This window comes from Porites lutea, chromosome 9 (genome assembly GCF_958299795.1).
Source record: "Porites lutea chromosome 9, jaPorLute2.1, whole genome shotgun sequence".
In the NCBI taxonomy this organism is placed as follows: Eukaryota; Metazoa; Cnidaria; class Anthozoa; order Scleractinia; family Poritidae; genus Porites; species Porites lutea.
The window spans coordinates 20,333,695-20,349,741 of NC_133209.1; the positions used below are offsets into that span (position 1 = coordinate 20,333,695).

At 41.0% G+C, this 16,047-nt stretch overlaps 1 protein-coding gene and 1 pseudogene across 1 annotated transcript; both read right to left on the bottom strand.

The window, feature by feature from the left end:
• LOC140948409 (uncharacterized) overlaps window positions 1-5,795 on the bottom strand; it is a 6,021-nt pseudogene extending 226 nt beyond the window's left edge.
• A 3,412-nt stretch (window positions 5,796-9,207) lies between these two features.
• Window positions 9,208-14,544, bottom strand: LOC140949019 (uncharacterized). The gene is made up of 2 exons (XM_073398275.1): window positions 13,923-14,544; window positions 9,208-13,429 (listed from the first exon to the last, which is right to left on the bottom strand). Exons 1-2 carry the CDS (start codon window positions 14,506-14,508, stop codon window positions 9,216-9,218), a joined length of 4,800 nt encoding a protein of 1,599 aa, XP_073254376.1. The 5' UTR covers window positions 14,509-14,544; the 3' UTR covers window positions 9,208-9,215.
• Window positions 14,545-16,047: the final 1,503 nt, after the last annotated feature.

Sequence of the window (16,047 nt, forward strand, 5' to 3'; positions counted from 1 at the left end):
ATTTATATCCAATCGAAATGAACGGCTGGCTTTAAAGATACTTCGTGCAACCTTTCCAGTCTGTTTCTTCTTTTCTGCTGTGTTTTGGTGATCGTCGGTCAAGTTTGGGTTGGGATCTACCAATCTTGCACTTCGGGGAATTCGTGAGTAAAAATTCTAAGCTTTTTGGCATCCTTGAAAGCCGCCCAACAGTATAATTTCTTCGTGAGAGACATACTCCTTCCCATCATCCCGCATTCCATTATTATGTGAAACAGTTCTGGTTTACTGCTGAAATAAATGCTGACATGGCGGCTCCGATCATAAAGTAGCATTCTAGCTTTTTGGGGGTCCTGTGCATCACTGAGAAACCCTCTCATATCTATTACGCCTGAAAATTCATTTGCTTCAAAGGTTTGAATTTTTACAATAAAGCGACTTCCATCTCTTGGGGGAGCAGGGTGGAAATCTGGACCACTTGGTTCCAAACTAGAGTGGGCTTTCCAGGAACTAATACCATGAATAGACTCTTGAAAGGTCAGCTCGATAGTGTTCCTTTGTCCAGTAGCTGTGCACGTGTACTGGTGCTTTTGCCAGTGTAATATTTGACATTTTTTGCTACAGTAAGCTGCTGTCATACAGCGTTTGCACAATTTCAAGGGAGAATCACGTTAAAAGCAAAAGACACAGTGCAACTTAACGGAAGCCTCGAACCGTCTGTCTCCATAACCATTTTGGACACAATGATTGGAACCAAAACTGAACGCTGCCGATACCATATTCGGAAAAGACACATTCTTCGATAAAAACCATCCTTCATCTTCTGCTTTCATGAAATATGTTTGTAATTCTTCCGGGAATACATTGCGTTCCGAGAAACGAAGTCCCTCGTAGAAAGCTGGCCCGCAATTGTCGTGGATGGAGTTATTTATCACCACACAGGGTGTCTTTTCTGGAGTTTGGTACCCGACCCTTATACCTCCCATTTTGTTGTTGCATATCTCATTGTCTTTATTAACACCACCAGAGTTGTTGTGAACGTAAACACCCCACCAAAGGTTTTCAAAAACGGCATTGGATTCGAATAGAATGCTATTGATATCAAAAGTCGCGCGGACGCCAAATGTGCCATTGTGATAAATCCTGTTTCTGCGTATAATAACATTAGTAAAATCATGTGGAAACCCTGCCATTCCGCCTACAACAATTCCTTCGTATTTATTGTCATAAATCTCGCAATCCGTTATTACAGCGCCCTTTGCTGGAATGCCGTATGGACCCTCATCGATCCAAATTCCCCTGACATTGCCGTAGATGCGACATTTATGAACCAACAAACGCCCATGGTTAAACACCCTTATTCCATAGCCGAATAAATTCTCTTTTCTTCCGTTTCCACTGATCTCACATTTAACCACTGTAACTGAAGAGTTAGGTCCCTGCACGAATATTTCACTTCCTCTGCTATCTCTGACTGTACATTCTAAGAGAGTTGCTACGCCGTTAACCGATAACACCATTGCCTTCGATGTAAGATTCCGAAAACTACAGTTTCGGAATTCCACACTGGCATCTTCGCCAACCTGAATGGTCACCTTTGCAGAAAAGACAATGTTCTGGAAAAAGCACTTTCCTCGCAGAAAATTCTCATTGCAGGTTATACTGACATGTGAACTATTTTCAAGGGCGGTTAATGTGATGTCCCTGATGTCACTGGTGTCCTTTAAATTGTACTGTCCATTTCGTAAAAGGATAACCTGCGAACATCCTTTGTGGTTCGTTTCTAATGAGCGTTGCAGGGTCAAGGAGGAGTCGATAACCACCCACTTTCCATCCAGGTCTTTAAACGTATCTGCGAATGCCTTGTACCGACGGCAACAGGAGGCGTTGTGGTAGTACGCAATGGCCGCAGAGCATAGGGCAGAAGCTTGCAATCCAAGTTCATTTAGCGCCAAGGCTTTCCTTGTGTATCCTTTCTAACAGGAGGGCAGAATCTTAATATACTCCTCAGAATCTTCAAGACATTCCTGAAATTTTCCCAGTTTGAGATAAGCAGTTGCACGATTAATTAGAAGGCGTGGGTCTGGTTGCTTTCCTTCCCTACTTGCTTCAAGAGCTTCTGTGTATTCTTCGGCTGCTTCTTTGAAAAGTCCTTTTTTGAATAGCGTGTTTCCTTGTAAACGAAGTTCATCTATAAATTCGCTCTGTTCACTTGTATCTTCTTGGAACTTCGCTGAGCTCTCGACCGGTTGTCGAGATGAATACAAAAGAGTTTTTTGAATCAAATAATGAAGAGGCACGGTTAATGGAAATAGTTTATTCAAATCATTGCCAGAAATTGGCCTCTCAGCACTTGGACAAGAATCAAAAATGTGAAATGCAAATCGCTCAGTTTCCTTAGCATCTGCTTGATGTCCATGAACCCTTAAATGAACGGCATTTTCATAAATAACACGAGACGTCTCATGTGTGAAAACGGCTGCTTTGACTTCTCTTTCGATGTTCTGCTGATACAGCAATGCTTTTAAATGCTGTTGCAGCTAGGAAGCATGTGTTGTTAGTTTGGACCACAAAAAGAATCGAGATTTGTTTGTTAAGAACGCAGAAGGTTGTTCTTGTTCAGTTGACGTGGAATAAGAAAGAACCTCGTCAGGCGAAGGGCAATCTTGAAAGGAACGATAAAAAAGTTTTACGGCTGTAAGCATGGATGTGACAGTTTCTTGAATACTCATTTTGTTTCGCATGACTTCCTGAACCAGATGGTGCAATCCAAGGGACCTGGAACTCTTTCTATGGAAAAGCGAAAACTTGGTCAAAATTTCTACGATCTGACTTTTCACTATCGGAAAGTTACAAATATCATAAGTTGAGAGCACATCACAGTTGATTAAATCTTCCTGAATCTCATTCGGTGCAAAAAATGCTGAGGCTTGAAGAAATCTGGATGCCAATTCTCCTTGAGGTGATTTTTTGACGTTCTCAAAGTTTAAAGCCACGTAGTGTGCACTGCAAGTCGATTTTGAGACTCATATTCCCATGAATGTTTTTCACGCGGATGCTCACTGAATAACTTTACCCGCTGAATTTTGTACGATTCAAGATAGTCTGCTATTGAGCACTGAAGGGCTTTAATGTGTGCGCCAGCTTGTTCCAAAGCAAGAGGAAGACAGCCAAGCTCACGCACCAGTTCATCTATCTCCATCTCCTTTCCATCAGTGGCGGTTCCACATCGAGCAAGAAGAAAACTCTTGGCGTCCTCTAGTGAGAAGGAGAAAACCTCGACACAGCAAGATGGCTCAAGATCCACCGAACTAGACACCTCCTTTGGTTCACGTCTTGTTGTTAGCAAGATATGTCCGCCTGCTCGTCTTTTCCATCGACCAGACAAAACGACGTGCATATTTTCAGAAAGGTTTAGTTGGTCGACATCATCAACCGAGGTTTTTCTTGCTTGGAGATCCACGTTAGAAGTTTGGGCAGCGTGAAATCAAATGAATTTGCTTCGATACCTAAACGCAAAGCTAAGTCATTTACAGAGTTCTCAAACTTTTTTTTTGTCGTCCTCCATGGAGATCTAAAACACACCACCTTCGTATTCGTGTTTACGTTTCCAAGCAAAGTGAGTTGCTAAAGTACTTTTTCCACATCCTCCGAGACCACAAATGGCTGCCATTTTTAATCCGTTGCGTTCGTTCAGTGGAAGGAACTTTTCAAGGTTTTTAATTTCCTTTTCTCTTCCTGTAAACCACTTGGTTTCCTCTGGGGCATCAAAGACAATATCACTGAAATCTTTTGAATGTGATCAACTTTGTACGGCTGTTGTTAATAAATCCAAATCCTCCTTCATAAAAGCGCTTTTAGTCTCCAAACGTTTACAGAGACCTTCCAATTTCTGCGTTGTTTCCCAGCAAATCTTCACATCTTCCGTAATCATTTCTTGCTTTTGTTTTAGATCTTTGCAAGTGATCTCTGTGTAAGCTTACTGTTCTTGAAGGGACTCAACGGCTCTGTCAAACTCACACTTAAGTAGATTAAGGGTTGCGCTTATACGATTATCTTGTTCTTTATTATTATTCAAGGACTCAGAAAGTTGCTGAACCTCCTTGTGTATGAGTTGAAGAAGTGTGTCATCAAGTGGTTTGCCAAGATAAATGTCCTGTCCTGGGAGAAAAGATTGCAGGCAAGTTATTTCGTGATCCATTCAATACGTGACGCTTAAACACCTCATAGGAATATAGTCGTGCAGCTGATGTTCAATCAAAATATCTACCCGCCCTTTTTGTTTTGTTTTGTTTTTTTTGCTAAGACAAATTTCAGCACTTTTACGACGGGTTGGGGGAAAGGGTTAACGATCCTCACCATCTTTAAAGTTAACTAACTTCAAAAACGGTCATGCTATGACCCCTATACTTACCGATGCCATCTACAATTTGTCTGGGAATACTTGAAAGTCTCATTGACGTGTACGTCACGATTATCTTTACTGTGGTGACCAAACCTTGACAATCATTTTGTAATACAATTTGTAACACGTTTTTATTTCTAGTCTGATGATAACATTGTTACATGTACCTTACTTTAATTAAGCATTTCCCTTCAAATTTATTATAGCTAGGAATAAGATCTGGGCTTTTGATACTACAAACTAGAAAAGTGAATTTAAAATGACCAAATGAACTGAACAATCGTCCCTTCTAGTTCCTTTAAAATTGGAGGAAACTCGACATGATAGACTCTACACGTTCGCCAAATCCTTTTTGTTGCTGTTAATCCCGGCGAAGATGAGGTTTCAAGTCCGTTGTTTACGAGTAGTGTTCTGAAACTCTCTGAATTTGTTCGAGATTTTTTGTCTCTCTATCGCAATTTGCTTCGCTCAGTTTTTCTACTTGCAGTCTATTTTACGAAAAACCGAAAGACTATCATAAGCCTTACAATTATTTGTCATTCGATCTCTGTTTCCTAGCAAATGTTTGAAAGATAGAAGCTCGAAGGGTCCCAAAAACCCGAAAAAAAATTGATTTACTAACTATGCCAGTTTGGCAAGTTTTCATTTCTAACCAGTCAACGGCTACCTCGCCAAAATACAGGGTGACTCGTAAAAATATCCCACGATACCGCACACTAAACAGTCCAATAAAAGATGTATAATTGTGTTGTATTGTATTGCATTTCATTGCATTGCATTGTATTGTATTACATTTTTACCTTTTGTTCTCCATAATTTAAGCTCATCCAAAATTCGTACTTCATCAGTTGTAGGAATTCCCAAGCTCGTTACCAAAGCGTCCATGAAGTCAAAACAAGTGTCAAATTGTCCCTCTGTCCAAACTGTGAAGTTGCAATGGGCCCACTCATTACGAACTTTCAATTCAGCAATCAGTTTGACCGACGCGAATGGTGGGGCTCCACAGAGAACTGCAAGGGCTGCTGAAGAGTCGAAGCCGTCGTCAAACGCATTAAACTGAGCCATGAAAGGTTTCATAAACAGCTTGGCCAAAGACACTTCATCCTTTATACAGTAGTCGTAGTGACTACGGTGCGTGGCAGTGAGGTTATTGTTGATACTCTCATAGTTCAAGTTCGCCGTGGACGGTGGAATATTTTTCATGAAAGATGTGAACGTTTGTTTTTCCACCCCAAAGCTTCGCACCAAATGTTGGTAAAATGAAACCAATTCAGCTTCGATCTTATCTCTGAGGCATGGAGTAAGGACACAATGAAGAGCAATACCGACCACTAACCACCGGCGCTGCTCTTGGGAGCTTCCTGTTAAGGAAGCCATTTCTTAAGTAATTTATCTTCTCAGAAGTCCGAAACGGTGACTCTCCTACAAATGAAAGTAATATAAACTAAAGGATCGAACAGGTCATGAGAGCGCTTCAAAGAGACCTTTAATGCGAATTAAAAGGTATCAATTTTCCCATAACAAGATAGCAGACTCGGAAAATCATTGCTACTCGGTATTTTTTTCCACCCCCCATCATCTTTTGCTATCGGATAACGGTTCATATGGTATACAATTTCTTTGTCTCTTTAATATGTAAATACTACTTTTTTCAGCCCGGTTATCATCTGTACGCTGGACTCCTGCTTTCGTGGAAAGCACTAGCTTCCCGGGGACCTTTCTCGGAAAAACAGGATTAAAAGGTTTACGTTACGACGCGTTTCATGAGATCTTGGTTACGTCGCAATTGTTATAATAACAGGCCTGGGAACGTATGGAAGAGAACTCCTAATAATCTCCCCGAGTGATGTTAGGCCTTTATATCGAAGATCCAAGTAATTCTGTGATACTCCAAACTGAGCAATTTATGACCACGAAGCACGAAGGTTAAAAGACCTGGGCCTTTCAAATATCTCAATCATAGATTCATAGATAGATAGATTCACCCCAGCCCTTTATAGGATTTCTTTTTTAGATAGACCTTCTTTACAAATATCCTTGCTCAGAGCACGTCTTTTAAAAGAATTATCTGCGTTTATATAGCTCCATTGTTTCACCCTCCCTCCCTCCCCCCTTTTATGAATTTACTATTTGAGAGATTTCTCATTTAACATATTCCTCTCTCTAGGGATTTCACCCCATTAGTTCGCGATTTCGCACTTCCCATGCGTGGTAGACCTCAAGAGTAGGACCTCGTGCCTGAGATAGGAGGAACAGTCAAACAAACGAAAACACATGCTGCGACAGAGATGGAGGAATTTCACCAAATAAATTCGCATGCGCGCCTCAGTTTTATGTAAATTTGACTATCCAGTTAGGCAGTTTCTGTATGACCTTTTCTCTTGTTACGGCTTTGATTTCCTCATACAGCTGGTGATAAATAATTGTCTCTTGCGGCCAAGTCCTCCACACGACTCCGGGATATTTAATCGTGCAGGGGAGGGGGGTAACTTACAAAAAAAAACGATGTCATATGATTAAACAATTTAGCCATCCGTTATCCATTCGTCCCTTTTCCCTTATTTTTTATTTTGTTTTGTTTGAATGCTTTTGAGGTTGAGGCTCTATGGATGAAAATACGAACGGTTTCATATTAAAAAAGCGAAATAACAGTCGCAAAGAAAACGATCACCATCATTTCAGTAATTCACGTGATAGTTCACGTGACAATTTTGGGAGAATCGTAAATAATTGACAAATAGAGGTAAGTGTGACGATAGGGACTCTTTGCGACAGCAAAAAAGCAATAGGTTTAGATAGGCAAAAGAACAACTTTTCACGTGCATCACGCTTTCTTGTAGATTTCTTAGTCGTTGTTGCACGCCTGCGACATTAAAATTCCTAATTTCACTCGCCCTCTTTATCGAGTAGGTCAGAACACCACAAAAATTTTCTTTTTCTAAATTTAGATACCGTCCTTTCGCATTCAACCCAGAAAATTTCGCCAACATTTTACAGATTAAATGAATTTAAATAAAATCGATGAAGTTTGAAACAGTGCGAATCCACTTTTTTCGTGACGTTTTGATCTGTTGTCATCTAAAAATTTGCTACCAAGGCAACGTGACGTAACGACTTCTCCTCTCTATTGGTGACGGGTATATGAGAAGAAATCAAGAAAAGACATTTTTTGCATTGCACTTCAATAAAAAAATGAGGGAAAACGTCCCCTTCAGAGGCCCAAATGAAGTTTTTTAGTTCTCACAACTTCATTCCAAACAACCTAGCAAATAAAATATGTCAATCCTCTATTAGAAAAGCCAAATTCACTAAATAATGCAAAGTGAATTCGTCTCCAATTCGCTTGACCACGTAACATTCAAGAAACCAAGAAAATACATTACGGCATAAGACGCCCCCAGTAGTTGTTTATCATTTACGTGGGGAAACCACGGTTAAGGCAAATGGTAAGCAAAATTCAGGGCTGGTAAATTTCGTTCCGAGATCGCGTTAATCACTTGTACAGGTCAGTTCCATTTACCGAAAAAACAAACCGCGAAGGTCTGAAACTGGTATCAGAGATAGCTTTGAAGAAATGGAACCCAAATTTCCGTTACTTTGGAATGCTCCGGCCGGAAAGACAGGTCCATCGACTACCTTTTCAGATGTTCCATTGCTCCCGGAAATTTTCGGCTGAAACGACGCAAAAATTCGTGTTCCATTCACTTTCCAACCGGATTTTCCGGAAACTGTTTGTAAATGGTAAACAACAACTATTTACGTTCGGGTAAACTGCCGCTTATAACCATCCCAACTCCCCCACCCCCACCCCTAGTTATAGGTTCATCCCTCCGATATAAGCCCGCCTCTTAATGTGACGTTTTGAGGCTTAATTACACACCAGTAATTGCAAAGTGCATTTTGATCAGCACCATTATAGCTTAATTTCATGAATGCTCATAGCTTTCGACTTTCTCGCACAGCAGCGCACAGTCTTTATCAGCAACTCAATTGGCACGTAAATAAGACACTAGGAAACAAATGATTAAAAATCTCAGAAAGTTCATAACCCAATCTCTGTTTAGGCTTGGACGCTGGCGTGTGATATGGATAGCGTCCTTGATTTTTCTTTTTGTTAGACCCATTTTCAAATCTGATTGGCTTTCAGCAGTATGATTTATTCACGAATCGCGCTATTTTTTGTTCTAAATCACATCTGTTCTAAAACGCTTCATTCATATTCTAAATCGCATCACTACTGTTTTAAATCGCACTATTTTTGCTCTATATTGCATCATTTCTGTTACGAATACAAACTGAGATGTAAAGGCCTTTTTGTTTCCGCTTTTCATCAAATCGGCTTCTTGATCACAAAGATGCTACAATTGGTTCTGACTGAATTCTGCGATTTCAAAATAGCTGTAATAAAGTTGTAACAGGCTTTTTGCATTAGTTGATCACGTGATCAACCTTTCGGTAAACACGAAAGCAGTTCGCTTATGAAAAATTTTGTTACCACGAGCTGAAAGAGCATGTTAAAATTGTCTTGCTCTTGTAACTGTTCGTAAAGAAATTTTATTGAAACGTTAAGTCTAGAGGTCGGCTAATGCCGTTCACAGTTCTCTATTTTACTCCAGTAATCGAGGTTAAATTACCTCTCCGACGCAGGCTGGCCGAGATCAAGCGCAAACTGCAATGGGCGGAAATCTTGGCTTTAGTATCAAATGGACCGCTGTTAACCTTAACTCCCTCGTTACTCTGTGACCTAGTAGACTTGAGATAGTTGGTTATAGCCATGCTAGTAAAGGAACGTAATGATTCCCACGCCAGTAACTCACACTTCATCTTTTTCTCACCACTTCTGTACGGGCGGAAACTCGTGAGTGATAATTTGGAGGGTTTTTTTATCTTTGAATACTGCCCAACAAAACAATTTCTTGGCAAGATACATAAACGATCCCATCATTCCACACTCCATGATTAAGTGGTAAAGCTTTGGCTGATTTCTTATTTCAAAATCGACGCTACGGCTTCGGTCATATATGGAAATCTTGGCTTTTTGTGGATTATATTCGTCACTGACATACCCTTTTGAATCTAGAACTTTATTGTCGCACAGCAGTCCTTCCCACGTTTGCAGTTTCACAATAAACCGTCTTCCATTTCGCGGGGGAGGGGACGCATGCTGTGGGCCAGTTGGCTGTAAACTTGGATGTGTAAGACAAATGCGTGTAAGGCAGAGATCCTTGCCTACATCGTTAACTGGAATTTTAATCTCGACGGTATTTCTCTTTCCCATTGCTTGACAAATGTACCGGTGTTTACCCCAGTGCATTTTCTGGCATTCTTTACCACAATATCGTGCGGTCATACAGCTTTTGCAAGACAGCAGTTTCACGTCACTTTGAAAGCAAAAGGCACAGTTTGCTTTCGAGGATGTTGCTTTTAAGTTCATTTGCGTACTTCCATTGTCATAGCAGTGGTTGTTTGATTTATATAACGCTGAAACTGCACCAGGAAGAGAAACCTCAAATGCGTCTTTCTGGCCTCTTAAAGTGGCTAAGAACTTCTCAGAAGGAAAGAAGTTCTCATGCCTTTCGAAATAATAATGAAGCTCACTTGGAAAAGAACATTCCTCGAAATACTTTAAACCTTCATAGAAAGCGGGCCCACGATTATCATGGATAACATTGTTCTCTACAACACATGGACGCTTCCCCGGGCTTCGCTTACCAACTCGTATACCACCCATCTTGTTGTTGAATATCTCATTACCTTTGTACGAGCCTCCTGAGTTGCGCTGCACCCATACTCCCCACCAGAAATTTGCAAATACCATATTTTCTTCAAATGCTATGTTGTCCACGAAAAATGATACTTCAACGCCAAACCCGCCGTTATGGTAAATTCTGTTTCTGGATATAACTACTTCATCAAAAGACAAACAATGGTGTCCTGACACGCGAAGACCCTCAAATTTGTTATCAAATAACTCGGTCTCCTGTATGTAGGCTTTCTTTGCTACGCTGTCATTAAAATTAGTTCCAGAAACAAGAATTCCCTCGGTATTCCCATGAACTAAGCATTTGGTGACAACTATGCTTCCTTCGTCGAACACCTTTATTCCAGATGAGGTTCGTGGTTCTTTACCATTTCCCCTTACTTCGCATTCTTCCAACAAAGCTGATGAATTGAAACCTTCAACTGTGATTCCCCCTCCAGGGCTATCAGTGATGGAGCATTTAATCAACTTTGCTGATCCATAAACTACGACAGCCGAGCCCTTTATGTCATTGCTCTTAAATCTACAATTAGTGAACTCTACCTGTCCATCCGGTGCGACAAACACTGCTCCCTGCGTTACAAAGGATATATTTTGTAGAAAACACTCCTTTGAGAAGCGAAGACCACTACAGTTTATTTTGACGTCTGATGCATCACAGAAAGCTGCCAAAGTGGTGTCAACAATATCATTAGAACCATCGAGATTCTTCATAATATGTGTCACTTCATTGTTTTGAACAACTGGTCCGCCTTCAATTTCATACTCTTCTTTGGTAAGGAGAAGAACCTTCTTTCTCCCCTGTGGACTTTTATTCTGAATTATGCACCGTCGGAGTGCTTCAGAAGAGTCAACAACTTCCCACTTTCCATCAAGGTGCTTAAACGTGGCATGAAAAGGTTTATAACGTCGACAACTTCTCGCTTCATGATAATATGCCATAGCCGCAAGACATAAAGCAGAGCCTTTCTTTTCAAGCCCATTCAAAGCCAAAGCTTTCCTTGTGTATCCTTTCCAGCAGTTTGGTTTTAGTTTAACGTATTCCTCAGAGTCTGAGAGGCACTTGCTGTAATTTCCCAGTTTGAGATACGCAGTTGCGCGATTGTTTAATAGGCGTGGATCCAGGCTCTTTGCCTTATTATCTGTTTCAAGTGCTTCTGTGTACGTTTCAACTGCTTCTTCAAAACGTCCTTCTTTAAAAAGGGAGTTTCCTCTTAAACGAAATCTATCCAACTGAGCAATGAAATCATCGTCATTTTCTGCAACGGCTTGGCTGTGGTCTGACTTCGAAGGACAAGATGAGTAGGAAATGACTTTTTGTAACAGCTGAGGAATTGGCAGAGTATGAGGGAAGAGCTTTTTTAACTCGTCAAGAGTTAAGGCAACCTCGGTATCGCTTTTACAGGAATTCAGAATTTGAAAAGCGAAACGTTCGGTTTCCTTGGCTTCCTCATGATGGCCGTTGACACTTAACTGCACAGCGTTTTCATACACAATGCGGGAAGCTTCGCGAGTTAAAACGGTTGTTTTGATATCTCGTTCGATACTTTGCTGATCTATCAAGCCCTTTATGTGTTTTTGTAGCTCACAAGAGTGATAGGTTAACTGCGACCACGAAAAAAACAAAGAAGGGTTGTTAACAGCTGTCGATGGCTGTTCTTGAGCATTTGCTGCTATATCTAGAAGGATTTGATCCGGAGAAGGGCAATCTTGGAAGGCTTGATAAAGAAGATTTACTGCCCTAAGTAGCGAAGAGGCGGTTTCCTCAACTGTCATCATGCTGCGAATGACTTCTTGGACTAAACGATGTAACCCAAAAGAGTTTGGACCTTTCCGTTGAAAAAGTGAAAATTTTGTCAAAATCTCCACCACTTCATTTTTCGTCACCACAGAATGGTAGCACTCGTGCTGAGATGGCTTTTCATTGGAAAGTAGAGGAAGATTGATTAAGCCCTCCTGAATTTCGTTCGGCTCCAAAAATGCTGCAGCCTCCATAAAACGGGATGCAACCTCTCCGTGTGATGACTTTCTGACGTACTCAAAGTTCAAAAGCCATGTCGTGTGCACTGCCAGTCGACTGTTAGACTCGTATTCCCAGGATGGTTTTGCCCGTGGGTGCCGATTTAACAACTTTAGCCTCTGCTTTTTGTACTCTACTAGGTAGTTGCCAAAGCTACATTGAGCAGCCTTTAAATGCGCACCAGCTTGTTCTAAAGCGAGCGGTAGACAGCCAAGTTCACGAACCAGCTCATCCAGCTCACCCTTAAATTCTCCAACTGTACCTTCACATCGCGTAGCAAGGAAACTCTTTGCTTCCTCATCTGAGAAGGTGAAAATCTCGACACAACAAGTTTCCTCGAGATCCATGGACTCGCAAACTACTTTGGGTTCACGTCTAGTTGTTAGCAGTATGTGGCCTCCTGCTTGCCTTTTCCATCGACCAGACAGAACTTTGTGCATTTGTTCAGATAGATGAAGCTGGTCAACGTCATCAAGGACCAAAAGCCATCGCTTTTTCTGTCGTGAGATCCAAGTAAGAACCTTGGATAATGTCAAATCAAAAGTGTCTGCTAATATTCCTAAACGCAAGGCTAAGTCATTCATAGATTTTTCCAGCTTCTTGTCATCTTCCATGGAGATCCAAAATACACCTCCTTCATATTCACCCTTATGTTTCCACGCAAACTGAGCTCCCAAAGTTGTCTTTCCGCAACCGCCAAGACCGCAAAGGGCTGCCATTTGTAATTCCCCAACACGTTGGAACGTGAGAAACCTCTCAAGCTTTTCTATTGCCTCTTCTCTTCCAGTAAACCATTTGTTTTGCTCTGGAGCGTCAAAGACGACATCTTTGGGACCGTCTGAGAGTGCAATACTTTCTATTTTTGCCTTCAAAATCTCTAAGTCCCTTTTAATAATTTCCTCTTTCACTTCCAAAATCCTGAAAAGGTCATCTACTTGTTCTTGCCTCATTTCATCCTGTACCTCTAATATGCTAAGACGTTCACTCTGGCCTTTTTCTATGGAATATACTTCTTTCTTAATCACATCTTGGTTGTTCCTTAGCTCTTCACAAGTTGATTCAAGTTTCGAGTACTGTTGTTTTAAACCCATTGTGGCTCGATCGAACTCAGACTTGAACAACGCAAGAGTTGAACAAATACTTCTTACGTCTTCACCTTCTTTTTTGCTGTGGTCGTCTAGTGAGTCCGACAGTCGCTGGACTTCGTTTCGTAAAACTTGCAGAACAGTGTCATCGATCGTTTTACCAAGACATATCTCCAGCCCTGTATAAAAAAGGAAAATAATAAGAAGCAAAACTAGCATATCGAGATGAACCATGGAAGATGTCAAGCGACAGCCTTAGTGACAGGCAAATAAATTACACTCACTTGAGTGCTTATTGCCAGTGATAGGGAGGTTCTAAATAGCTGAGAAAGATGTAACAGTTTCTTTATAAAAAGAGAGCGTGTGTTGCATATGTATTCTACGGCTACAAAGGTTGGCCCACCTAGGGGCGAGGATTCATTTCTTGAAAAAAAGAAAATGACCCTATAAAGTAGCTTCTGGCTGACTCCTCGCTCCTCACTGTCCCCATCCCCAATTGAGTTCCCTTATCATAAATAAGTCTGAGTTCTCTTATCGACTATTACTAAAACACTGAGGCTTGTGCTCCCCCTTTTTTTAGAAGGTAAGTTATTGAGTAGTTCTGGTCCTCTGCTCACTCAACAAATCTGTAAATAAAGTACTTAACTCACACTGCACTTTTTGTAACTGTACCTTGTGTTCTCCACAATTTAAATTTATCAAGAAGTCTTTTTTCATCAGCAGGTCCAATTTTTAAATTCATAACCAGAGCCTCCATGAGATCAAAGCAGATATCGTAGTGCGCTGCAGTCCAAGCCATGAAGTCGCAATGGGCCCACTTGTTACGAACTTTTGATCTCACATCCTCAGCAATCAGTTTAACAGACGCGAATGGCAATGCTTCGCAGAGAACGGCAAGAGCAGCTGAAGAATCAAAGGAACTGTCAAATGCACTGAAGTGCGCCATGAAAGGCTTCACAAACAGTTTGGCCAAAGACACCTCATCCTTTACGCAGTAGTCGTAGTGGATTCGGTGCCGGACAGTGTGGTTATTATTGATACTCTCATAGTTCAAGTTCACCGTGGACGTTGGGATATTCTTCAGGAAGGCTGAGTAGGTCTGTTTGTCCAGTCCAAAGCGTCGTACCAAATGCTGGTAGAATGGAGTCAATTCAGCTTTGATCTTATCTCTGAGGCATGGAGTAAGGACATGATGAAGAGCAATGCCCACCACTAACCACCGGCGCTGCTCCTGGGACGTTCCTGATGAGGAGGCCATCTGTTTAGCTATTTCTGTTTTCTCTGCAGTTCAAGGTGGTGAAATGCCTTCAAATGGAGAGAAGAAAAATCAGACAGGCCAGAAAAGAGCTCCAGGATTTAAGCAACAACTCTCTACACTTCGTTTTACGTTAAGTATAATGGTTTCCTAGATAAGGAATAAGTCACAAAATAGTTTCTTTGCTTCTTTTTTTCTTTTTTGATTTGTTAGACTAATAGTGTAACTTAAAATTTCCCATCATTTTTTCTAGGGTATTTTCTTTCAAGGTCATTCTATATTGCAGGTTTGGATAACTGTTTAAGGTGCGTAAATTAAATATTGAATATCACATTCGGTTAATAACAGGCAACCGGTATTTAAAGACAACTCGCCTCATGATGTGCTGAAGATGAATGCAATACAAAAGAGAAAAAAAGAGATTTGAATTGAAATCAAGCAATTGCAGATATAGAGATTACTTCATGGGCAGCGCGCTCTAACGGGATTTTCGCACGAGTTGGTGATGTATCAGAAATCGAACGAGCGAGTTAGATTTCTGATACAAACAACGGGTGTGAAAAAAAAATCCCGTACAAGCGCCCTTCACCTTAAAGTAGTTTATTTATTTCATACATACTGAACATTTCGTCTTTTTATTTAGAAAAAATGACCAGCGAATTTAAGAAACAAGGGCCAGCTCAAACCACATGCCCTAAAAATACATCATTCATTGGGCTCCACAAATGTTGTGGGTTAAAATATGACAAAAGATTGATCAAAAATGAAATACAATTTGCTGACTCAAGACAGTCTACGATGACTACATCATTTAATGACCCCTAGAACACCGAATAGTTCTATCGATAGAAAAGCTTTGACAAAAATTGTCACTGGAATAGTACAGCAGGTAGGCTGTCCTCATCGGATGAGTTGAGAACTCGCTTGTTTTTTTTTTGTAGCTCCGTGCCACAGTAGAAACAGATCATTTCGAGGTATTTGGTGACTTATTCAGCGTATTTATTGTAGTATTAAAGTGCCGCCCGTGAAAACGGCTCCACTAAATGCGCCTTAGGCAGGAATAACTGAACTGTTCGAGTAGGAGGATTCCGCAGTTGGCACTGTTTGCGAAGTTTTAGCAGCATGCGCTGTGTTTGGTGGGGCCGAATTGTCGCTCAAAATCAACATATTTTTCTGCTGATCTTTTAACAAAGTGCTGTAATTGTTAACGCTCTACAAATTTCGGTGACCAGAGAGCTGCATGATGTGCGTTTGAGGAACATTGTTATCGTTCAGTTTTTGCATCATTCCCTTTCGCGCGCTATGGTTGGTTAGTCGTCGCTCGAAGCCAGCTTGTCCTGCCATTGTTTTCATTAACGAGGTAAGTTTATTGACTCCCATCGAACTCGCCTGGAACCAGCCCTTACTGGAGTCTTTGCTTTGATTTATGCAGAGGTAGTACGGTGCTTCGACTTTCTGCATTGAGCAAGGTCTTTTCTAAGAGTATAATTTCTCCTTCAGCCATAAAAGCTTCTTCTGGCAATTTTCTTGAGATATTATCCA